Below are 23569 nucleotides of genomic sequence, written 5' to 3' on the forward strand. Positions count from 1 at the left end.
CAGCATCAAATGTAATGCATGGCCTTGTATGACCAGTTACGAATTGTAGACTATGGGAAACGGCGATGGAGACGGATCAACAAGCACGGAGGCTAGGGAATTGGTCGGTGGATAAAGTCATATTAATACTGCCAATGAATTCATGAATCAAATCCCACATAACCTGACACTTTTGGTATGGCCTGGGCTCCCTTGGCCATCAAACATCGCGCTGTTGTAGACAATTTGAAACGTTGCTTGCAATGCCTTTCTAGTATATTCACCTGCGGTGTGGATCGGAGTGAGTAGGTATTCCACTCTGGAAATCTGTTGGTGATCGTCGCCATGCTTCCGTCGCCGTGTCAGCCCATGCCCGCTACCGGTGTCTTCGGGAAGCAGCGATGCTACCTTACGGCGTATGCTGCGGTTGCGCGTCCCACAATGACGACAGCCTTCCTCTGTATTCCACGTGGCGGTGCAAACGCAGTGTGGCTGGTGCCTGTGTTGAATACGCGGGAAGGACAATCCGACAGCGAAGACCGGGGCCTGAGCAGGTAGTCAGTCGCCCGAGCAGCGCCCGGAGGAGGGAAACATCCCAGCCAAAGTCCACTGAAACGAACGACTCAGCCACCAGCCCGCCGTGGTTACGAGTCCCGGCCAGCCAGCGCCCACTCGCCAACCTCCGCTGGGCTGCGTAAGGTACCTTGGGTACTGCGTAAGCCCAGTGTCTTTGGGCGGTCACTCTGTCCCAAAATGAGTCCAACAATCGTCTGCCATTCAGTCAGGTCAGGTCCCAGGTTTGCCGATTATCCCATTCGCAAACTGCACGCACGCACACCATTTCATCTCACATACAACCACCCGGACCTCATCCTCGCCATCACCCGGCACAACCTTCTCCTCCCTTCAGCCTTTCCGCAAGCCCAATTACATGGTATTCCAGGGTTCCCCCGTTGAGTGATGCGAGTCCACATTTCATGAAACGCCCCCGGACCCGGAAGCTCTGGCATCTTTGACCACAAGCTTATCACTCTCCCACGCAGCTTGCTTTTTGTAGGACGCAGAGTGGCTGCCTCACATACCGCATTGCATAGCGAAGCATCGTCCCGACACTAGCTATACCTTACCTGCTGTGTACCATACAGTGTACCTTGCCTTGCTGCCTCCAACACCGACAAGCGACGGCACTTGGTTGACTTGTCTCGGGGTCCTTGTCGTCCTTGCAGGTATCACCTTACCTACTACTGAAAGCGATCATACTACGAAGCGCCATCCCGAAAGAGGAGGTGTCTGTTTGCCCAGCCTAATCACCAACTCCTAAGCGCCACTTTCCATCGCCTATACACGCGTACAACCCAAACCACCACGACCAAAGGTGGCTGTTGCCTCTGCTGCCGCGGCTCTTGCAAGCACACGACCCATACAACCACTCCACCTCGTCCCAATTCCAATTCCACCTTGATTCAACTACATACGAACAACGACACCTCACCCAACCGATCCCACCGAACATCCCCTCCCCCCTCTCTCCTCCGGCGACCCCTCCCAGTCTTCCCGCCGCCATCATGCCGTCAATTTTGAGCGACGATGACAAGGAGACGGTCAAGCGCTTCGTCCCCAAGCAGACCAACAAGATCCAAGCCGTAGCCGTTGCCAGGCTATACGTTGCTTACCCCAACCCCGCGAGATGGACAAACACGGGTATTCAGGGCGCCATCGTCCTGTCAAACGATCTCGTCGGCAATACGTACTGGCTCAAGATGGTGGACATTTCAGTGAGTGACTGCGCCCACGGCGCCACGTGCAATTTTGGCTGACATATTCAAAGTCTGGAAACCGCGGTGTCATCTGGGACCAGGAGATTTTCGACACGTGGAGCTACAATCAAGATCGCACCTATTTCCACAGCTTTGAGATTGAAGAATGCCTCGCCGGCCTCTCTTTCACCGACGAGAAGGAAGCCAAGCAATTCAAGAAGAAAATGGACGATAGAGAAAAGAACGCAAGCAGAGCTACGAGATCGACACCATTCGGAGGAGCCTCCCAGGCTGCCGCACATAAACATGGTCTACTTGGAGGTCTCTTTGGCGGCCGGCATGCAGCAGCGCCTACCCCTCCTGACTCCCCGCGATCGAACCAGCCACATGGCCGTATGCCTTCTCTGAATGGCGGTCATAAATCTTCAGAATTCGCTGTTCTTGATGCCTTCGACCCTCAATGGCGGGAGAATTTCGGCCAAGATCTCCGAGATAAGGGACTGACGGATGAGTTCATCAAGGAGAACCAAGAATTCATTGTCGAATTCCTGAAGGAGGAGCAAGAGAAACTAATGGCTGGCGCTCGGAGTCATGCTCCTCCTCCCCCTCCTCCGCCAGCACCACATACAAATGGCCTTGAACTTCGGAACGGAAGAGCGCCTCCTCCACCGCCTCCTCCAGGAGGAAGTCATTCAGATGGCCCACGTTTACCTCCGCCCCCGCCCGCACCTAGGCGCGGCGCGGCACCTGCACCCCCGCCTGCTAGGAGATCTGGAAAAGCAGATACGCCTGCTGTCAATAGAGAACCGACACCCCCAAGTGAGCCTCCAGCGCCAGAAGCATCGAGGAGTCGATTCGCAGTACCGCCTCCCCTACCTGATGCCGGCAAACTCGCACATGCTTTGGGAGGTTCAGTCAATGCTATTCGTGGTGGGCCAGCAAACCCTGGGCCACCTCCTCCGCCGCGGCCACCCAAAACGCCAATGCAAGAGGAAGAAAGGCCTGCTGGACACAAATTTGGTGTACCGCCCGCATTTGCCGGGGCCAGGCAGGGCCCGCCACCTCCGAGTCGAGGACCCGTCCCACCGCCGCCGCCCCCACGTTCGGATGGCCCGCCACTCCCTCCGAAAGCTCCGGCGTCAGAGGCACCGCCGTTACCACCCCCGTCTTCACGACCGGTGCCTCCACCCCCGGCGCTTGGCAGTCCGCCCCTGCCTCCTCCTCCACCACCGTTGCCATCATCGAGTGCTCCTCCGCCGCCGCCTCTGCCCACCTCGCCGCCACCTCTCCCAACATCAAATGCTCCTCCGCCGCCGCCATTGCCGTCGTCCAATGCCCCTCCGGCACCTCCTCTGCCTCCGTTAAACAATGCGCCGCCTGCGCCTCCTCCGCCGCCTCCCGGAGCAGGAGCACCTCCCCCACCGCCGCCACCTCCACCACCAGGAGGCCTGGGCGGACCTCCTCCACCACCCCCTATGCCCAACCGAGACTCTGGGTACTCCTCTGGCGTTCCTGTTCCTCAACCGGATTCTTCGCGCTCGGCCGTCTTGGGAGACATCCAGAAAGCTGGTGGCATCAGGGCCCTGAAGAAGGTGGACCGCAGTCAGATCCGCGACAGAAGCAGTGCCACAGTTGGTGGCGGTAGTGATAGTGGTCCTCATGGAAGCGGCTTGCCTCCAGCCGGTGTAGCACCTGGTGGTGGTGGTGGTGACATGGCTAACGCTCTGGCCGCTGCCCTCCAGAAGAGAAAGGAGAAAGTTAGCAGAAGTGGTAAGTGAAAGCCAGCACGTCCTGATATTGTACCAATGCTAATACGTCACTAGATGATGAGAGAAGCGACAACGACGACTGGTAAGCGATGACCTGTTCGGGGTCGAGGGACGTGTATGAAGGACAGTCTTGGGGTCATTGGACCGGTACCGCAAGTTGTGGCCTAGGCTTCTTGGGCGGATGGAAGCAGTATTACATCGTATTCGATTCTTGGCTATCCAAAGCGACAGCTGCACAATTAGGGATCAGGCGGGCGGGTACGGTCTAAAAGCATCACAGTTCTTTGGTTGGTCAACCCCAAAGGTGCCAGGGAGATGCTCAGCATATCCGCATCTGGAGAACGGCACCAGGGTAGAATTAGGACAATCTTACTTTCGAAGCAAGCCCGCGGACCGCATGTAAGAAATTGGAACTAAAACAAAATTCAAACGCGTTGCGCAGACTGCTCGTTCTGTAGACATATCACGTAGTAAGACAATTGGCAAGCGTGATATGATGAACATTTGGTAAGCGGCGCAAGCCACGGACCAAACTGGATTTAATTACTCAAGCGCAAGTAAAGAGGTAAGATCTATCGTTCTGATGATTTGACAAGCCATGACGTCTCTCCCACCATGGCCCGTCCAACGCACCACCCTTGACACCTTGACTGTCGCGGAACCCTACAGCGGATAATATGAGAATTAAACGACCGTGGGGTTTGAGAGAGAAGACAGCGTTCCCGCCTCTCTCCATCTAGCGGTAGAGGAAAGACGAATGATTTGAGAAGTGGGAAGGTTTCGGGGTTCTAGACACTCTGATATGTTGTTGCGAGTGTTGGAAGACAAGAGATGACACGGTTTAAATGTCATCAATGTCGACCTCCTTCTTGCCGGCGCCACCAGCGGCGCCCTCGTCCTCGCTCTCCTCCGAGTCGCGGTCGTCGTCGAACTCAAAGTTGCAGTCGCCGTCGCCGTCGGCGCCGTAGGTGTCCGTCTCGTTGATCTTGGCGGACTCGGGGAGCTCGCCGTAGGCCTTGAGGGAGCGGGCCTCGTCGGCGGTGTACTTGAGGATGACGTCGCCCTTGTCGTCCTGGTACTCGCGCAGGGAGAGGAGGATGATGTCGCCCTGGTTGATCCAGACCTTTTTGCGGAGCTTGCCGCGGATGTTGGCGAGGCGCTTGACGCCGTCGAAGCACTGGGCTTCGAGGCGGCCGTTGCCGAGCATCTTTACGACTTGGGCGTATTCTGTGGGGGAGAGAGAGAGGAGGAAAGTTAGCTGTGATGCGCTTTGGAGGTTTGGTTTGGTTTGGTTTGTTCCGTAGCGATGGGAAGTGGCGGTGGGAACGCGTCTGTGTTTTTTTTCTTCTTTTTTTTTTTCGGGTTGGGAATGGGTGGTGAACTAACCTTGGCCATCCTCCTTGAAGGTGAGCTCACGCTTCTCGTGGTCAGACTCGTTCTTTCCACGTCTGCGGTTCTTTCCTCCCTGTTTTGGTTGTTAGTCTTCATGATCAGCCATTTGCTTCCACCTCCATCGCCAGTGGCATCATCAACGCCATCATCATCGCCAATGTGCGTCGTGTGTATGTGTCGAGCAATGGCAAGGAGGGGGCGGGGTTGTTGGCGGGGCGCGCGACTAAGCAGGGGGAGGGGTGGTTTTGTCGCTGAGAAGGAACTTGTCTTTTTTCTTTCTTTTCGTCTCTTCCTCCTTCGCCTTGGGTACTTGGGGACATGGAAATGGGGGGCGTGACAACTTACTTTTCCCTTATTCTTGGGCATCTTGACTACTCGTGAGAATTCCGGTTCTCAGCGGTATAGGTAGGATGTGTGAAGGGGGGGTGGGTTGGTTGGAAGGGGGGAGAGAGAGCGAGATGTTCGAGAGGAAGTGCGAAAGTGGGCGGTGGGCTTTATTGTGTGCGTTTGGAAAGCGCCCCCGTAACAAAAAATGGTGGTGCTTTTTTGGGCTTTGGGCTCTGAGGTGTGGCTGTGGTGGGTTGCTTTTTTGTGCAGGTGCGTGTGCAGGGCAGTGAAGTGAGCTAATGGATGGAACAGGGGGTCCTGTCGCTGGGGAACTGGCGGCTACTGGCCTCTGTTCGGGTGTCTGCGGTGTGTGAGCCCAGGTGGGTTCCTTTCATATGGGAAGGGGCGAATGATGTTGAAACGGACTGGCTCGGTTTTTTTCTCACTCTCTCCTGCAGTGTAGATGAGTCAAGTGGGGTGGCATCTTTACCTACGCAGTATGTGAGTTGGTCACCGTCACCAAATGGAGAAAGGTGCGCTGTGGCTCACATTCACTTGGGCGTCACTGTGTCGTGTGTGTGTGTCATTCACCAATCTCCATCAGTCCATTGAATTCGCATGAGCCACAGCCGGCATGACAATTGTGGCACCAATGATCCACTTCATTATAAGGCAGTCTAAGCTTTCCTCGACTTACCTAAGCCATTTTGGGAGAGCTTCGCCTGCATCACTTCTTCGAGAGCCGTAGCTTGCCTGCAAATTGCAGATCGCAAATTCGCGCCTCGTCGCCGTTTGAAATCTAGAGACCGGCCTCTATGAAATTGACCTGACCTATCGACTCTATCATTCAATACCCCCGGCGGAGCTTACTTCCGAGTTATGAGTGCCCGAGGACCGCCCCCGGCGACGACCATGCGATGATGCCGATACGACTTCAACATGTCACCAGCACGATGCGAAGACTGCCTTTTGGTATACCCATAGCGACACAAGCCTCCTGGTTCTCTTCCTCCAACCCACGACTCCGCGTTTCCGCCATGAAGCAAAGATGGACAGATGAAAGGCGTCGCCAAGAAAGAGAAAGCAGGGATTATTGGGCATCAGAACGTAACAGAGAGCGCCAGGAGAAGTTGGACAAGATCAAACGGAGGCTTCGTGGCGAAGACTCGAAAGCCTCCCAGGAAGACGCTTCGAAGCTCCCGTCAGTTCGAAAAACCAAGCCACCCCCGCATCCGGTCAACTTCAAGAACCTACCAGTGGAACATCACTTCAAAAGAATATTCCTCGACCTGGACATCGGGCTGGCCGCCTTGGACTACCGAATGGTCCATCTCCCCGGCGAACTGAAAAAATTGTCTGAGCAGATGAAGATACAAATATCTCCACGGCATGTCATGAGAAATTGGGACAGAGAGTATTTCGTCGAGACGATGAACGAGCATCCCTACACGGTCCTGTACAGGCACAAGTACGAGCAGATGAAGGAGAACACGCCGCTCTGGGTTTGGCTGTACGGGGTCACCCAGAACGGGGTTCCGGTTGTCGTGAATACTGCCCGGAGGACCATGAGGCGCGAGCTCCACGCCGCCCTAGAAGCCAGAGGCTACGATCCCGAGGGACGTCTGCTCAGGCCCAAGAGGAACCGCACGGGGAAGGACACTTCCTTAGAGGGCAACCTGATAGGCACGATAGCGCTCACTGCCAGGCTCCCCGCCGACGTGGTGAAGAGGCTTTCCCGCGCCGATTTGCGGGCGGCGATGGACGTGGCCGTGGACCGCCTGATTGAACTCAAGGACGCCGAGCAGAACCCGGAGCGGTGGCAACGCGAGTACGACAGGAAACTGGAGGAGAGGGCACGCGAAGAGATTGAACGGGAGGAGGAAGCCAAACGTCGGAAAGAGGAGGCAGAAGCAGAAAAGAAGCGGCGAGAAGATGAGTGGCTTGAGAAGGAGTTTCAGAAGGAGTCGGTGTGGCGGGAGAGGAGACTGCGACAGGAGGAGGAGCGATCGCGAATCATTGAGGAGAAGAAACGCAGGCGGGAGGAGCGGAGGCTCAAGGTCGCCGAAGAGAAGCGCCGGAGAGAAGAAGAAAGGCCCCTGGATTCGGGCCAGCTCTGGGCGTGATGAGGAACCTTGGAGATGGCGGAGAGATGGATACGGTCCCATTATTGAGAGATGGCATGGGCAACCTTCATGATGACGGCTTCGGCTGTCGTCTGTGTAACACAATCCTACAAATGATACCCCTAAAATAGAAATCATTATTTTGTTTTTCGCCTTTACAGACAGGGAAGCATACGTCCATTGCCTATGTTACTGATATCTCATGAGAAGCTGGCGGCGGTCTTTACACCACACAACACAACTTGGGAGAAAGAGTGGACATCAGAAACCCCAATGCAATCTAAGCACATACGTCAGAAGTGACAGCGGTCTACAAAACGTCCCATCGTAATATCTAGCGAACAATAAGACGAAATCAATCAACCGTTATTACAGACTTACATTTGGAATGAGAACTGAGGTGAAGCACGGGGCAGGTACGTACCCAGCCACCTCAACTCCTTACTGCCCCGTCCACGGTGTGAAGGGCAGTTGCAGAGTTGTTGGCGACGAATCACATCGCTAGCGCAGAGCTGCCAGCCGAGACGTCTGGAGCTGCCAACCTGGTAATTAACTGTGACTGGCGTTTGTACCTCTCTCAATCCAGCATATGTGTCTCGCATACGGAGTACACAAGCATCGCTGGCAACAATCTCCTGCTCACCCACCTGACCACCTCCATACCGAACTCATCACGATAACCCGCCCTTGGAACCGAGACGAAAGGCCTACGGAATCGGCGACCGACCCTGCGCAATTGATACCACCTTGCCCCCTTGGCCGGAGACGGGAAACACCAACAACCTTGCAATCACGTACCACGCTTCGAAAACTGGGACGAAGCCTCAACACCAGCAGACACAGTTCACGATGCTCGTCTCATTGACCGTCGGCAAGGTCGACGCCGGCGTCACGGTGCTTTTGACGCCGGATAAGCGTCTGGTACGTTATACCCAATGCACTCTGCAATTTTGGCGATGAACTGCGGTCTGTTTTCGAGGGAAGCTATATGGTCCAAAGGCCCGGCGCCCTATCCCCCGCCCTACCCTCCATTTCCGCTCATCAATGTCATCGTCGCCTACTCACGAGACCCTGTACTAATTCCAAGCGCCCAGATCGAGTTCCCGTCTATCCTACTCCCTCCCAACATCTCCTCCGGCAGCATCGTCGACATCACCGTCGCCCGCAACCTAGGCTCAGAGGCCAAGACCGAACATGCCTTCCGCGAGCTCCAGGACCGCATCTACTCGTCCTTTGGCGCCAGCTCGCCCACGACACCCGTCCTGCGCTGCCGCAACGCAACCCAGACCTCTGTTGTCCTCGAATGGGACCCCATCGAGCTCGCCACTGCCGATATCCTCTCCCTCTCCCTCCACCGAAACGGCCAAAAGGCTGGCAACATTCCCCGGCCTCTGCAAATGCATAGCACAAAGATCAGCGGTCTTGCCGTCGACACAGACTACACCTTCCACCTCGTCCTGCGTACCACCGCCGGCACCCTCAGCTCCGAAAAGGTCACTGTGCGCACCCATAAGATGACGGACCTCAGCGGCATCACCATCACCACGGGCATCATGCCCCCTGCCACTAGAGAGGCGCTGTCCGCGGCAGTCGACCGCATCGGCGCCAAGATTGTCGACAGCGTCCGCATCGACACGACGCATTTTGTCACCACCGAGGGCCGCGGCCTGGCGTGGGAGAAGGCTGTCGAGACCAACATTCCCGTCGTGCGCCCCGAGTGGGTTGAGGCTTGCGAGAAGAACGGACGCATCCTGGGCGTGACGAAGTTCTACCTCGACGCACTCAGACCCGGACCCTCGAGCGACGAACTCCAGCAGACACCTCAGCCGCAGCAGACACCACCGACGCAGAAGGAGTTGCCGACACCCCCGGCCGCTAGCACGCCCGAGGGCAACGGCGACGCGGCGGCCGCCAAGTCGCCCGAAGCCGAGAACCCCCTCAGCAAGGCGGAGGAAGAGCCGGCTTCCGGGGAAGAAGAGAAGGAGGCGGAGCAGAAGCGGATCGTGGACCAAGAGGAGCAAAAGGTGCGGCTGGAGGACAAGGACGAGCAGAACCTCGCGCACCGGCCAAAGGAGGAGTCGGACGACGACAGTGAGGACGGCAAGGGAGACGAGGACAATCCGACAAAGGGGGAGAAGCCGGGCGTCTCTCCTGACGGGGCATCTTTCCAGGATGTAGCCTTGTAAGGCGGGGGATCATGGTTGCGGTTGTGGTTGGGGGGTGAGGCGATGGGAGGTGATTCGGAGAATGTTCTTTCACAGCACGGAGTTACCCAGAGATGTTGTCGTGTCTCGTGTACAACTAGCCGTTTCTTCACGACTTTTATAGAATCAGTTATCATGGAATGATGACGATGCTAAAGCTGCCTGTGTCTCCCCTTTGAGATCTCGAATGATCCTCACTCCCATTTTGGGAGCTTCTTTTCTACTCATCTACGCCTAGACTCCAAATCCCTCCCTCTTTCATGCAAACATCGTTCATACATCCCGCCTTCTTTACGGCAAAATCTCCTTGCCCGCCCAATCCCAAAACCTCCCCCTCCCCTCGATCCCAACCTCCTCCGTCAGCACCTTACACATCCTCTCCACCGCGTACTCGGGCTCAAACAGCTTCCCCTCGGGCACGGTATCCCAAAACCCCTGCGACAGCCCCGTCTTGACCGTCCCCGGGTGATACGCCACGGCCATGGCCCTCTCGCCGCTGCGCGCGGCCAGCCACAGGTCGAGCGACTTGGCGAGCGAGGTGACGCCGGCCTTGGAGGCGCGGTAGCTGTACCACCCGCCCTTGCGGTTGTCCGCCGTGGAGCCCACGCGCGCGGACATGGCGGCCCAGACGGCGCGGGACGGGGGCAGGCCTCTTGCTTCGTCATGTTCCGGTGAAGAAGAAGAAGAAGAAGAAGAAGAAGAAGTGGATGTCGAAAACTTGACGGACTTTTTGGGGAGGAACGGGGAGAAGTGCTTCATGAGCATCATCTGCCCCAGGGTGTTCACCCGGAACGTCTCCAGGGCGTCGTCGTAGTCGATCTGGGCGGGGCTCTTTTCCGGGTGCAGGATCCCCGGCGTGGCGAGCGCGAGGCGGAGGTGGTGCGTGGAGGTTGGGAAGAGGGAGGCTGCCTCGGCGGCGGCGGCGGCGATTGTGGGCTCCGAGGTGACGTCGAGGGTGATCACTTTGAGGCGGGAGGCGAGGTCTTCTGTTTCCTTTGCGGCTGGGGAGGAGTGGGATTGTTTCTTTTCAGAGGAGGAGGAAGAAGAAGAAGAAGATGATGATGATGATAGGGAGGAGAGGATGGACTGCTTTACGGCGGTCGTGTCGGGGGAGCGGCACGTTGCGAGGATCGGGGCGGTGGTTGTGCGGAGGAGGTGACGGGTTAGGTGGGCGCCTATGCCGCGGGAGGCTGGGGCGACGAGGATCCAGGGGCGGGACATTGTGGTTTGAGGGTGTTGTTATGTTTTTTTGGTGTTTGGGAGAGCAGATGGGTGGTTGGTGGATGTGTTTTGTGTGTGGCTTCGGTTGAGTGAGGATGGTGGATGTATCGCGTGTAAGACACGATGGAAGTGAAAGTCTGTCACGAGTTTCAATCGACAACCACTACACGGGGAGGAGAATGGGAGCTACAAATGATAAAACTTGAGTAAGCTAGGTAGCTTGAGTGAATAGTTAGCTGCATGTCATCCAAGACAAACCAAATATCCAGCTTCGGCCTCGAATTGAGTTTCCCAGCTCCACAAAGAATCTAGGTCAAAGACATCATGACTTTTTGTTGCTCTGCTGCGTACACTACTAGGGAGAAACGCTAGCCCCCGCCAGAAATAGTTGAAGATCAACCCCTTCCGGAAACGAGCTACTGCAAGGGTCCCGCACCCCATTAGACGACGACGTCATTGGTTGGAGACCTTTTTGACGATACGCCTGAGAGATCTGGGGGGCTTTCGATCTCCATCTCATCGATCTACATGGCACATGGTAGCTCAGATGTTGGGCGTTCTTCATGGACGAGGCTAGCTTGGATTGTAATTTTCGTATCGTCACAGTGCATATCGCTTATGGGATGATCAGGCAATTTGAGAAAGCAAAATAGGTATCTTTTTTGAGTCTCCTCGCGTCTTGCATCGGCAGCGCAGATGGTGTCCGTCCGACGCTCATGGTATGGGCGTGAAAAGAAAAAGAAAGAGGAAAATAACACTGAACTAAAAGTTGTTGTGAGCTCTGGGTATACTCACTTCTCATCATCCCTGATTTTAAGATCCTGATCCTGAGATTCCTCATCCACAAAGTTCCACAAGATAACACCTAAAACCACACCCGCCATCCAGACAAAGGAAAGGGGTCATCATCAGATACCTTGGCTACAATGGCTTACACCTTTCAGTTCATGAAGGCGGGAAGCCGGCCAATTCCCACATCCGAGCCAAAGAAAAAGAAGAAAAGATGGAAATAGGAAAAAAGTAGAATGTGAGGTCCAACATCAACCTCCTCCCCTAAATCAAACTATAGTAATACTCCGTATCCGGCAACGGCGTCTCCGTCCTGGAATCAGTCCGCGCCGCCTCCAGACTCACCCGCGAAGCAACCTGCAGCTCCCGAATCAGCGGCTCCATGGCGTCCAGCCCCCCGCGCGTGATGAGCGGCTGCATCATCACCGCCTGGTGCCTACTTCCCCGGACCGCCCTGCCGCCGCCGCCGATGCTGACGCTGGTGCGAGGGGTGATCTCGTGCGAGGTGGACGGGCGCCTCTGTCGGGGGTGGATGAGGTTCACAAAGTCCCCGTCAAAATCGTCAAAGTCGCCACCTGTGCATCCAACACCGTTCCCCCGGGTGTGAGACTCCTCGGACTGCCGCTGCCGCTGTGATGTCCGGGTGGTGGTGGTGGTGGCGGTGGTGCTCGTAGTGTTCCCGCGAATGCGGCCCGTCCTCCGCACGCGGACCTCGTGCCTCGCGTCGCGGCTGATGTGCTGCTCTTCGTAGACGTAGTCGTCCCCTCCGTCGTCACCGAGACCAACGCCGCCGCCGCAGAGGGGCCAGTCGGGGAGTGTTGCTCCCCCGCGCGGTCCGGCGGGGCCGAAAAGGGGCGACCCGGGGAGGCTGCGCAGGTCGCTCATGCAGCGCTCGAGGCGCTCGATGAAGAGCATCTGGTTCCGCTCCTGCTGGTGCATGCGCAGCTCGAGGCGCTCCTGGTTGCGGAGCATCTCGTGCGCGAGGTGGTTTACCTGGACGCTGCGGAGGTTGGCGTAGTGGTTGCGGAGTTCGCGGGCTGACATGTTGAGCAGGTTGAGGGGGTCGCGGTCTGCTCCAGCTCCTGCTTCTGCTACTGTTCCTGCGTCTCCTCCCTCTTGCGAGCGGAGGCTTTTCGGTCGCAGGGTTGCTGTTTCGTCTGCGTCGCCGGCGGGGTCGTCAGTTGATACCGTCGGCTCTCGTTTGCTGTCGGAACGGTTGACATGTCCCTCGGCCCTGGCGGTGTTGAAGAGCACGGGGTTGGTGTTGCCCGCCGTATGTGGGCGCGCAACATGCGTGGGAGCTTCTCCTTGCGGCTGGCTGGTCGCAAAGGGCGGGTGCGAGACCTCGATGACTGTTACCGGCGAGTTGAGGGTTGACGCAGACCACCTCTCGTCCACCGGAAGCGAGGGGACGACCTCAGCGACGGGCATGATGGCGCTCAGTCGAGGACCGCAGCCGGGTTTGGGGAAGGCAGCGATGCTGCCCGCGATGGACTGGCTGTCGTCCGCGACATCGATCTTGACCTTATCGTCGGACAGCGCAAAGCTGAAGCGGTTCGAGCACAGCCGGTCCGCGTCCGCTTGTGAAAGAGTGCCCGAGTCGGCGCGCGTCATGCGAGCTGGCCGCGGTTCTGCGTGGCCATCGTCCATCTCTACCGCCTGGGCGACGGCACTCGCGTCGGAGGGCGCGAAGCTTCCAATGCGGTCCAAGAGTGGCACCGAGCTCGCCCAGCTGGCGCGGTGAAGGCTCCCCCACCGACGCGGCGGCTCGGAGCTGAGCGTGCTGTCTCTCACGTCCCCGTTCCCAAACGTGTTGGCGGCGGTGTCCATCGTGTCCGTCGAGGCCCGGTGGTCGGCGGCCGTGATGTCCCCCAGAAACGGCGTCTTGTCCCAGTCGATTGTGGGCGTCTCCAGCGCGGATTCCCAACCGGGCGTAAGCTCCTCTCGCGCCGTCTCCCAGCCTATGGTCTCCGTCTCGGTATCTTGCGTGGCCTGCCAGTCTGATATCTTTGTTGAAGTGCCGTTCTTGTTGTGTTTTGTCGCCTTCTTGTGAGACTTGGCCATGTGTGCCAAGTTCGTGGCGGATAATTTCGTTTGCGGTAGGTGGTCCTTGGACCCGAACGTACCATCACGAGAAGGGAGGCGCAGGGAGCTGATGACCGTTTCGCAGGTCCTGGGCCTCGGCGTCCTCTCGCCGTCATCGTCTTGGGGTCCTTGTCTCGTGAGGGCTCGCAACGCATCCATGTCTCTTTGCTTGAGAGACTTGACACGCTCCTTGCGACTTTGCCGCGAGGCAGCCGTTCTTGTAGAGGGATTCCGAGACGCTAGAGACTCTCCAACAAGAGTGGTCTGCGCTGTATCGCTGCTCCCCGGCCGGACAGAAAAGGACTGACGAGATGGTAGCACCGGCATGTCGGATTGCTTAATCGATGCCATTGAGTATGCCTTTGCAGACCGTGCGCTCGATACGACCGGCTCCGACAACTCTGTCGTTGCGATGCTTGGGCTGATGGAGTGTGCCTCGGAAAAGGCTCCGGGACTCAGCTGAGGGCCATCTGACAGTATACTTTGGCGCTGGGAACCGCCGCCCAGGATGTCATCGATCGACCTCTGACTGTCTAGCACTGCATCTGGGTGTGGCCTCACAATTTTGATGCTCGAACTTCTCGGCGGCAGCACGATGTTCTCAGGTCGCCTTGGTGTTGTTCTCGCTCTGGGTCTCTTCGTGTTGGGGATCTGAGCAATGGAACCCTCGTCCTTAGAGAACCCACACTCTTTGTTGAGACTGCTATAAGAGCTTTTGGCCGCGTGGACGGGCTCGGCCGGGAGCTCGGCGTACTGAGGCGGCGGAGGAGGCAGTCGGTCGCGCCTAGTCTTTGACATTGAAGAGCGCCCACGCAAGCTGCCCGGAGGTGTCGTGTAAGGCGTCCTGGGCGGGCTCATGGGGTTGGGGTTGATCTTGGGCCATATCGACACCGAGCCCTTGCATCCCCTCTTGGCGCTCATCGTGTCGAGCGTCGAGATGGATCCCTTTTCACTGACGGTCTTGAGAACGGTAACCGTACGGTCACTAGCATAAGGTCTGACGCCGTTCCTGGTTTCCTCGTCGCTGTTTCTTACCGGGGGAGTCGGGGGTAATGGTGGCGTGGCATTGAAGATGGCGAGGGCCCAGTCAGAGTCCGGTCCTACGTGGCAATACTCCAGCGGGATGGAAATTGCGATGTGCGAGTTGCCGCTGCTCGTCTTGGATGCGACAGCAGAGTTGGGGAGTCCTGCGGTCCGGGGCCGGCGGACGGGGGACTCTGACCTGGCTCGCGTGCGCGGCCTCCGCAGCTTCCTGAGCAGTCCCCATCTCTCCCGCTGCTGCTCCTGGGATTCGGTGACGACTGTGGTGGCGGCGTCGTCTTCAAAGAGGGATTGTTGTGAAGGAAACTCTGGCGGCGGCGAGGTGGTCCGGAGGAAGTCGATGAGGTCCGCCATGCCTCCCCCTCTGTCGCAGTTCTCCCTGGCGCTCGCGCGCACCGCGCCCCATTCCGAGTCGCAATCTGCCGAATCGATCCTGCCGAGGGCTTGTGTGAAGAGGTCGTTGGACGAGCGTGCCGTGCGAGGGTGGAATCCGCGTTCGCTGCCGCTGTCGAAGCTGTCAAACGTGCCGCGGCGACCCCGGCCGAGTGCGAGGTCGAGCCGTGGTGGGCCTGTATTCGATGAGACGACCATGACTTCGCTACGTCTGTTGACTGGGTTCTCTGAAAAGACCATCTCTTTATCCCTCGGTGGGAAAGCTTCAACTGTGTGATATGTTGCCTCGAGACCGCATGCCCGAAAGCTGTTCCTCCAAGACACTGGTAAGAAAAAGGGTTCCAGATGCGCAATATGTTTTCATAGAGGGTCGCACAACGATGGGGTGTGTCTTCGACTAAGGAAGTCGTCTGCGGCGCAGCAAATAGATCTGGCTAAGACGGGCCGCTTGGCGACACACGTCGAATAGGTGGAGTGGTGGTCACGCAAAAGACGAGGCGAGATCCAAGTAGGTGCTGAGCTTTGCTGTTTGCGTCTATGAGTGACGTTTACTCATTCAACCTCTGGGAGGCAACGAATGAGGTTGGGTAAGAGCGCAAAAAGATTCAGGAAAGGTGTGAAAGAGAGATGAACAGGAACAAAACAATATCAGGCTTAGGGTTCATGGAGCAACACTTGGATCATCTCCCGGTCGCTTTCTCTCTCTCTCTCTCTCTCTCTCTCTCTCTGGGAACGCCCAGGACTGGGGGGGCGGCAGTGGATCGATATATGTCCTTATCCCTCCGGGCGACCGACCGTTGGGACGAAAGAATGCGGGAGGGGAGGCAGACGGTGGCAGACGGTGGAAGTGGGAAGCGTCAAACCATCGCGGGGAGGCGTCCGTGCAAAATGATGGGAACGAGAGCTAGCGGCCTCGAAGGTGGAACGCCATGATCAGACTTTCTCGAGTTACCTTACCTCGTCCACAAGTCTCTCGTGAGATGGAGCCCCCTCCAGAGCCTAGGGGGTAGGTAGAAAGGGACCCAATTTGAGGCAAGGGGAGACGAAGCGAAGAGACCAACAACCGGAAACGCGGCGCGGCGGCAGGCGGAGGAAGTGGAGGAGTAAGTCACTGGTGAGTGGGGGAATGGAGGAACCTGAGGGACCTCAGGGCAGATCAAGGGAGGAAGAAGGCGTCGTCACCAAGAGAAGTCTAGTACGCTTCGTCTAGGGGCCGCTCGGTGGACTCGTGGCGCTGAGACTCGGGGTCGGGCTGGCCTCTGCTCGCAATTTATTTTTCTTATTCCTCGTTTAAGGTAGCTTTCGGAGGCGCGAACGTCCACGAGGCTTCCTCCCCAGAGACAACACTTGTGGAAGGAAAATCTGGGACATACGGGGGCGCGAACGAGGCGTGACGGCGAAGAAAAAAGTAGGCAAGTCTTAGAGAGAACAGAGCCAGAAGGGCCAAAGAAAACGAACCATGTGGTAACGGAAGCGTATGGAAGCCCCCAAAGCCCAATTGCAAAGAGAGAGAGAAAAGGATACCCAGTTTGACAGCGCCACACTGGAGCTCCGTGATGTTCCTGCTTGCCGGCGCCTTGCAGATCCAGGACGGTCCACCACTTGGAGACGTGTAGTGTACCCAGAGTGTGTCACTCTTCTGACTTGAGGAGAGTGCTCGGGCGCGAGACAAGAGTCAATCCCAAGTCCCAAGTTTGGAAGCGAGACCGCAGCATTGGGTTTTTGCTGAGATGTGACCAAGTACGCGGTATCGGCTGCGAAAGGTCCCAAAGGAGACACACAAACTTGGAAAACTTGACAAGTTGACAGATGGAGAAGCTGCCGGGTGAGGGCATCCCGGCGCAGCCCAGTGGGTTGGGGAGCAAAGAACTGCAAGGGGAAGTTTGCTTTTTTCCCCTTTCGTGTCTGCTCTCTGCCAGTCTGTCATCGGAAGAAATCCAAGCAGGTAGACAGACGGGTCCTGGTTGACAGCTAGGCAAACCTGGTTCTGGTTACGTCCGGCAGCAAAGAGTGCGGACCAAGAGCGGGCTTGAGCATGAAGATGGCAAACGGACGGTGGACCGGGGGTTTAGAAAAAGAAACGACGATCATCACGTTTGGCGTGCGTCGGACAACAAGGACCCAAGCCCGTTCGTCCCTATTTGCTCGGTTACCAGGAGATCCTTGAAGGAGGACAAACGGAATAGGAGAAAAGACTTTTGGAGCCTGGAGGTTGAGGAGAAAGCTGACGGCGCCCAGGACGCTGGGTGGCCCTGGCCAGGGATATGCGGTAGGGGTGCAGCGCGCACGGTGGCAGTATATGCAGCATGCAGCATACAGCGATGCGAAGCGATAGCGATGAGATTCGCTGCAGTTCCCAGTGGTGGATGGTGATGTACAGCCAGGGTGCTCACATCACGGTCAGACCTGTGAGAGGCTGCGTTTGTTAGAAAGGTACTTGTCAAGTTGTCACTCCTCTCTTGCTATGATTGTCTTGTTGGAATATCCGGTGGAAGAGTGCAAAGTAGAAGCTGGAATTTCTTGGTTGGCGTTAGTTTCTGAAGTGTCTTGCCCTGGACCCACGGTGTGACCAATACACTGGGGCGGCAGCCTCTTGTGTCAGATGCTCAATGGAATGATATTAGATTCTTTTGGCGTTGTTGGCAATTGTTCGGCCTGCCTTGTAATTGCCTACATTGTTTCCCTCTGTACATGGTCTTTCTTGATGTTGATCGGCCAAAGGTGTTGTCGACGTAATTTGACGGGTATATCCAAGATTGCCATGGGAAAACATAGTACCGAAAGAGGTAATGATGCGACCGTTTTCATATAACGGGAACCCAGCTAGAAAAGAGAATGGTCGAGGATGAGTGGTGACTAAGAAACTAAGCAGGAACTAAGTCGATTCCGTGTCCGTCCGCAAGAATAGCAGGACATTTGTGGCTTGTTTTGGCTTCTCTCCGTCATCTCCCAGGCCGTCTTCCGTTTACAATTATGAGTTTTGCTCTACGGACATAAGATAAGGTACCTTGTAAGGCATGCAGAGAACGTCGGCCGTTTTCTCGGTTGATAATGTCTCACAACCGCGTTGTGTTTAATAACACACAATGAGCCTTCATTTCATTTGCAATCTTGGGTTCTGTACACAATGCCCGTCAAAATCATCGCCAAATGAGCGAGATTGAAATAATAAAAGCAATGCCACTGTTTAACTCCATCGTTTTACATTACTAGAGGATTACCGCAGTACATATAGACGCTACCCTGCCCTCGAATTCCGCACTATTTAACCTTAACCCTTTTTATAAATTACTTAATTTTTTTTTTTTACCTTTTCCCTCGTTAAGGGATTACTAGAATTATAATTTTAATAGCTTATTAATAAACTAATATTATTATTTAAAAATAAGTAATTTACGCTTATATATAAGTATTAAGAGTCTTACTATTATAAAAATAGTAATAAATATACTAAAGTATTTAAAAAAGCTTTTTAATAAATTTTTAATACTATTTAAAGTTATAGTCCTTAAACTATAAAAAAAAGCTAAAGTATTATATTAATACGGCTTTATTCGTTTTATTAATATTAATAATAATCTTTTCAATATAAAATATATTATTAATATTTTATAATTATATTATTACTTTTTATAAATTATACTTAACGTTAATAAGGATTTTAATATTATTTTTTAATTTATTTTTTAGTTTTTTTATAATAAGCTTAAAAAAATATTTTAATTTAAGTACTAAGTAAGTATTATATTATTTTATTAAAACTATATTCTTATACTTATAACTTAAAAAGAATTAACTTTCTTTGATAATAAGGTACTTAGATAGAAGCAATGCTAGCTTTGGCATGTTCCCGCCGACCTAGACTGCTCATGTTCTGAGAGGCTTACTTTACCTAAGGTCGATGGACAGGGGAAGAGTCTCTCACTAACAGAGACGATTCACAAACATCTCACAATCCAAAACCCGGCCGTCCCAACGCCGGCAACGGGCTCAAGCGCTAGTTCCTCCTCCCTAGCCCTGAATTCCTGCATCTTTCAGGCCCACCACCAGCACGAAAAAGGCGCGAGGTGCCCGAGAGTGACGTGACTTGTCACCTCGAGCCTCTCACTCACTCATTCTTCACTCACAACTTGTGACTTTCACTTGACCCAAGTGCAGGGAGTGAGTCTCAGCGCATCTGGCATGAAGGAAGCTTATCGGCTTATGCAGCGCACAAACCGCATCGGGCTGATATTGTGGGTCGGGGGGTTACATTCATTAGTTCCGTGGGCTCTTGTAGATCTCATCCGACGTGTCGACTATCTATCTGTCTATGGAAAGGAATGCGAAGCTACTGAAGATATTTACACTCTCATACACTCACACACACACAGCCTATGCTTGGCTCACAAATTCTGCAATGCACGCACATTTCAGCTCTTTGCATCTTCGTCAACTCTTCCCCCCTGCCTCAATACAACCCTCGGTGCATTCATAGTTTGGTGGCCCATGCACTGCTGAAGTCCCCTTTCGTTGCCCTCTCCCGATCCTCCCCCTTGCTCGCGGCTATGAATAATGCATCGGATCGCTGGGTAACCATGCACATGTCCTTGACTTCGTAACCTGCCCGGCATCCAGCTCTGCACTGCACCGCCAATGATCCATGCACAACTTGCATCCCGCTCGCTAAACTTATCCCAATGATATCCGTGGAGCTCCCCCTCCCTCTTCCCGTCCGTCCAGCCCCGTGAGGGATCCTCCCTGCCTCCGATTCCCGAGGCCTGTCGAGCCCTGTTTGGCTGTTCCCACTCTATTCAACTCCATCCCTCCACATCGCTCCAAAAGCCCGGCTTCCTTCGCGCACTCTTTTACCTGCTTGCTGTCTCCCTTTCCTCCCTTTGGACCCTTTCCCGTAGGTAATGCTGACCAAACCAAAGATCCGGCCTATCGTTACCGACGACAACCGCATGATCGAATCGCCCTCCCGACAAGACCCCGTACCGGATCGTGATGCTACTGTACGGTGACGACGGCAAGGTAGTATTCCGCAAAGAGACCCCCAGTCGCCGGGGACGCCACGGCCTTTCGGCCTCGGCCTCGACCTCGACCTGAACTCTCGGCTCCATCTCCCTCGCTCTCCCTTGCGCGGCGAACAGACCTTTTTTTTTTTTTTTCTCTCTTTCCCCCGTCCACCATCCTCATCACACACACACACATCACATTCACGACACATATCACACATCACCATCTTCAACTCCAGGCAAAGCCTAGAGTTTTTCCTAGCTTTCCTACGCTCTAGGCTCTAGCCCTCCTCAGTTCCTAGTTGTTCCTTTACGCCCCCTCCTTCCCCATCTTCCATCCCCCGGTCCGCTCAACAATCCCGCTTGACCCCTCTGTCTTACCTCCCATCCTTCATCCGCAACACAGCCCGCTCTGCAACCCTTTCTTTCACTCTCTCCGCATGCGCAAGAGCCGAAACATTTGTCCCAGAAACAAGAAACGCCCCATGTCTGCGCCGTGCCGAACTTGTCCGACCCAAGATTCAAGACTTACGAGATCCAGCCATGGGCCGGGCAAAAAGCACATACCTTGATCTTCCCAGCCCAGCATCGCCTACCCACCAGAGACACCTAAAGGGGGACCGTCGTCAGGGATCTTGTTGCCAGCTTTTGCTGAGTTGGTGCAAGCTACGGTTAAGCTGCCTTTGGAATGGTTCGCACAGCCAGACAGGGGACACCCCGTCCTCCCTTTCTATACAAGTCCATCCCATCCAGCCCGAAAAGAATTGTGTAACTGCCCGTCAAAACCTTCAGACGAACGAATGACACATGTCTCCCCTCTCCACAAAATCATTCAACCCGAGGTGCCTGACCTTGCTTGACATCCACCGTGCCATCCTAGTCGCTCATCCTTCTCGTCCTCCACATCCTTTTCGTCTGGGCTACACCACGGTATTAAGTATTGGTAGGCACCAGCAAACTCTGCCTGTGTTCTTGGAGTACGGACTACGGAATACGTTCCACACAAAATGTTTCTCTCTTCTTCCTTGCCCAATCTGAATCACAAACATCTGAATCATATTCTTAGTTACGCTGAGAGTCAGACACAGCATCTCGCCCTCCAAGTTCTAGGCTCCCGTAAACCAAGATCTCGCTCCTTCTTTCCAAGCCTTCCCACCATGGTCCATCTATCAAATTGTGAAAAAGAAAGCAAACTCTCCACGGAGGCTTGACTAACAGAGAGACGGTGCCCCGAGCAACCGAATCTTGACTCGGCCGTCCCCTCCTTCTCCTCCAAGTTCTCGGCTCGCCTATCCCTCCCAGGGGAGTAAGGCGTGTCAGGCTCACCCAAACGGGCGGAAGAGTGCTCACATATTGTTTATTCCAAGCCCCCCCGATCTATCACTCGTCGCCTCTCGTAAAAAGACAGAATTATAAGCCACACAAGCAGCCAAAGAGGGGAAAAGCCATGTGGTTTTCCCGCTACCGAGCCACGTTTGCTTTGCTTTGCTACGCTATGCTTCTCTTTTGCCTCGCCTCGCCGTTTGATTCCTTTCTTTCCACGCACATAGTCTCTCTTTTTTTTTTTTTTCCACAAACCTCACCAGAACGGAGTTGACAAAAGTACAAATATTCGGCCGGCACTCGGACACACACAAGAGCACTTACACGACCCCCTCCGTCCATCACCAAGCACCGCCAAGACCATCCAGTCCACAAAGTAAGCCAACCACACATCTAGAAATCACAACTCCGAGACGACGGCCATCGCAGGATTACCCATCCCCCGGGATGGACTGGCGCAAGTACTCCGTATCGTCGCAGTATATACGATAGCTTTCGCGCCCAGGCCCGCCCGCCGCCCGCCGCCGCCGACCGCCCGTCCGCCAGCCAGCCCATCCGGCACCGAGCAAACCTCCCTTCTTACTAACGTAGCCCTCCACCAAGACCTAGAAGACACACCTGCCACACCTGTCTCCTCGTCAAAACGTCCGTCCGAGATCCGCCTCAAGAAAAAAACGGCTTTTCCGGTGATGGTCCCGTCTCACCAGCAGCGTCCCGTCACAACCCCCCCGGGAAAACATACGGGTATCCCATCCGTATCGTCCGTGTCTCGTGTCGGCTAACCGCGTCAAGCTAAAAGGGCTCACAAAGTCAAAAGGCAAGCGTGACAACTCACGCCATCATCATACGAACAAGTAAACCCCAAGCGAGAACTTCAAATCTTGTCGAATTCGACCAAAACTAAGGTGATCGACGATGATGACACTACACTGAAACTTTCCTCAACTTTCCGTTCCCCCAACCTCCTCCTCCTCCTCCTTCTCGAAACCACAAAACTTCGAAAAGGAAATACCAAACGCCAAAACGGCGAGGCTTGTAAACGCGAGGACAGCCTAGCAGCTAGCAAGTTTAAAGTTTTCTTCTTCTTCTTCACAGTCTAGGCTCTCCTCCGAGTTCGTCTCTCTCTCTCTACCCTGCTTACACTTAAACCACGCTTGCTCGCTAGCTCTTTTCTCTCCTCTCCTCTCCAACACATCACATACTCTCCCCAATCATCATCACTCTCGCTGTTTCTAAAAGTGTCCAAGCCACCCGAACACACGCAACGCGAAGAGCGCGACGACGCCTTTTTTCCTTGATCTAACCTGAATCCCCCCCCCCCCCCCAGAAGGCGCCACGCGCGCCGTCGCCTCTACGATCCCCCTGCCATGTCTTGGGTTCCAACAGGAACCTGCTCCGTACGGGACTCTAGAGTAAGTATTAGTTTTGCCTTCGAGATGCCGTGATGGAAGTGACGAAATTGAAAAGAAAGAAAAAAAGACTGAAATCCATGCAAATAACTAAAATAACAGCCAACGTTCCATCTAAGAGACTCGGTGAGTCGGTAAGCCCTCTGCTGGTTTCCTCTTATCCCCCAACCGTGACAATTCGTCTAGAGAGTTTTCCGAGGAACTCGCGTGCGCGATCACATACTGTACACACGCCGTCGTCATCCCGCCGACGCCTGTGAAGAACAGAATTTTTTTCAGGAGCCAAACTACGGGAGAACGGGATGCTATCCCCGGCCCCTGCATAAGTGGCCGCCTCACCAAGTTGATGAAGTCCCGCTCTTTCTTACCAACTCTCAACGCGATACGATGCCATGTCACTTTCCTGCCCATTTTCCCTCTTCCTAAGATAGTCAAGAGGCACGCGCGTTGAATGATAAATGTGCCTCATACGGACGGCACATCATTGTTCGGCCTACCTAAACCTGATGCCGGTCACCAGGGCTCGCCTCGCTTTCCTCCGCCGCCTCTCTCTGCCCCAAAGCTGCTTTTCCTAGCTGCTTTCTAGCTTTCCCCCTAATGCATCCTTGCCCTGAGGGGCCAAATGTCCGTGCCAAAGAGCTCTTTTTCTCTCCTCATGGCCAGACCAAAAGATAGAATTCCCTAGAGGCAAGCAAACCTTGTTGCCGTCACAAGATGATGCCCAATGTTTCCCCTTGCTTCAAGAAACCTGTAAACG

The 23569-nt window shown here is 54.9% G+C and overlaps 7 protein-coding genes across 7 annotated transcripts; 3 read left to right on the forward strand and 4 right to left on the reverse strand.

Annotated features, from left to right (window-relative positions):
* Positions 1–177: 177 nt before the first annotated feature.
* CLUP02_08874 (WH1 domain-containing protein) lies at positions 178–4147 on the forward strand (the record flags this gene model as incomplete). Its single annotated transcript, XM_049287855.1, has 12 exons — positions 178–216; positions 289–533; positions 614–673; positions 738–923; positions 981–1082; positions 1159–1267; positions 1302–1754; positions 1808–3506; positions 3560–3587; positions 3629–3904; positions 3977–4012; positions 4102–4147. The coding sequence occupies 12 exons, from the start codon at positions 178–180 to the stop codon at positions 4145–4147; spliced, it is 3279 nt and encodes a 1092-aa protein (XP_049144998.1).
* A 199-nt stretch (positions 4148–4346) lies between these two features.
* On the reverse strand, positions 4347–5217 carry CLUP02_08875 (translation initiation factor eIF-1A; the record flags this gene model as incomplete). The annotated part of the gene is made up of 3 exons (XM_049287856.1): positions 4347–4732; positions 4892–4970; positions 5014–5217. The coding sequence occupies 3 exons, from the start codon at positions 5215–5217 to the stop codon at positions 4347–4349; spliced, it is 669 nt and encodes a 222-aa protein (XP_049144999.1).
* Positions 5218–6177: 960 nt separating this feature from the next.
* On the forward strand, positions 6178–7347 carry CLUP02_08876 (uncharacterized protein; the record flags this gene model as incomplete). The annotated part of the gene is made up of 1 exon (XM_049287857.1): positions 6178–7347. One exon carries the CDS (start codon positions 6178–6180, stop codon positions 7345–7347), a length of 1170 nt encoding a protein of 389 aa, XP_049145000.1.
* An 849-nt stretch (positions 7348–8196) lies between these two features.
* Positions 8197–9533, forward strand: CLUP02_08877 (BRCA1 C Terminus domain-containing protein; the record flags this gene model as incomplete). The annotated part of the gene is made up of 2 exons (XM_049287858.1): positions 8197–8268; positions 8442–9533. The coding sequence occupies 2 exons, from the start codon at positions 8197–8199 to the stop codon at positions 9531–9533; spliced, it is 1164 nt and encodes a 387-aa protein (XP_049145001.1).
* A 309-nt stretch (positions 9534–9842) lies between these two features.
* Positions 9843–10772, reverse strand: CLUP02_08878 (oxidoreductase; the record flags this gene model as incomplete). The annotated part of the gene is made up of 1 exon (XM_049287859.1): positions 9843–10772. One exon carries the CDS (start codon positions 10770–10772, stop codon positions 9843–9845), a length of 930 nt encoding a protein of 309 aa, XP_049145002.1.
* Positions 10773–11825: 1053 nt separating this feature from the next.
* Positions 11826–15278, reverse strand: CLUP02_08879 (uncharacterized protein; the record flags this gene model as incomplete). Its single annotated transcript, XM_049287860.1, has 1 exon — positions 11826–15278. One exon carries the CDS (start codon positions 15276–15278, stop codon positions 11826–11828), a length of 3453 nt encoding a protein of 1150 aa, XP_049145003.1.
* A 5722-nt stretch (positions 15279–21000) lies between these two features.
* CLUP02_08880 (uncharacterized protein) lies at positions 21001–21129 on the reverse strand (the record flags this gene model as incomplete). The annotated part of the gene is made up of 1 exon (XM_049287861.1): positions 21001–21129. The coding sequence occupies one exon, from the start codon at positions 21127–21129 to the stop codon at positions 21001–21003; it is 129 nt and encodes a 42-aa protein (XP_049145004.1).
* Positions 21130–23569: the final 2440 nt, after the last annotated feature.

The sequence above is a fragment of the Colletotrichum lupini genome, chromosome 4 (genome assembly GCF_023278565.1).
Source record: "Colletotrichum lupini chromosome 4, complete sequence".
Classification (NCBI taxonomy): Eukaryota; Fungi; Ascomycota; class Sordariomycetes; order Glomerellales; family Glomerellaceae; genus Colletotrichum; species Colletotrichum lupini.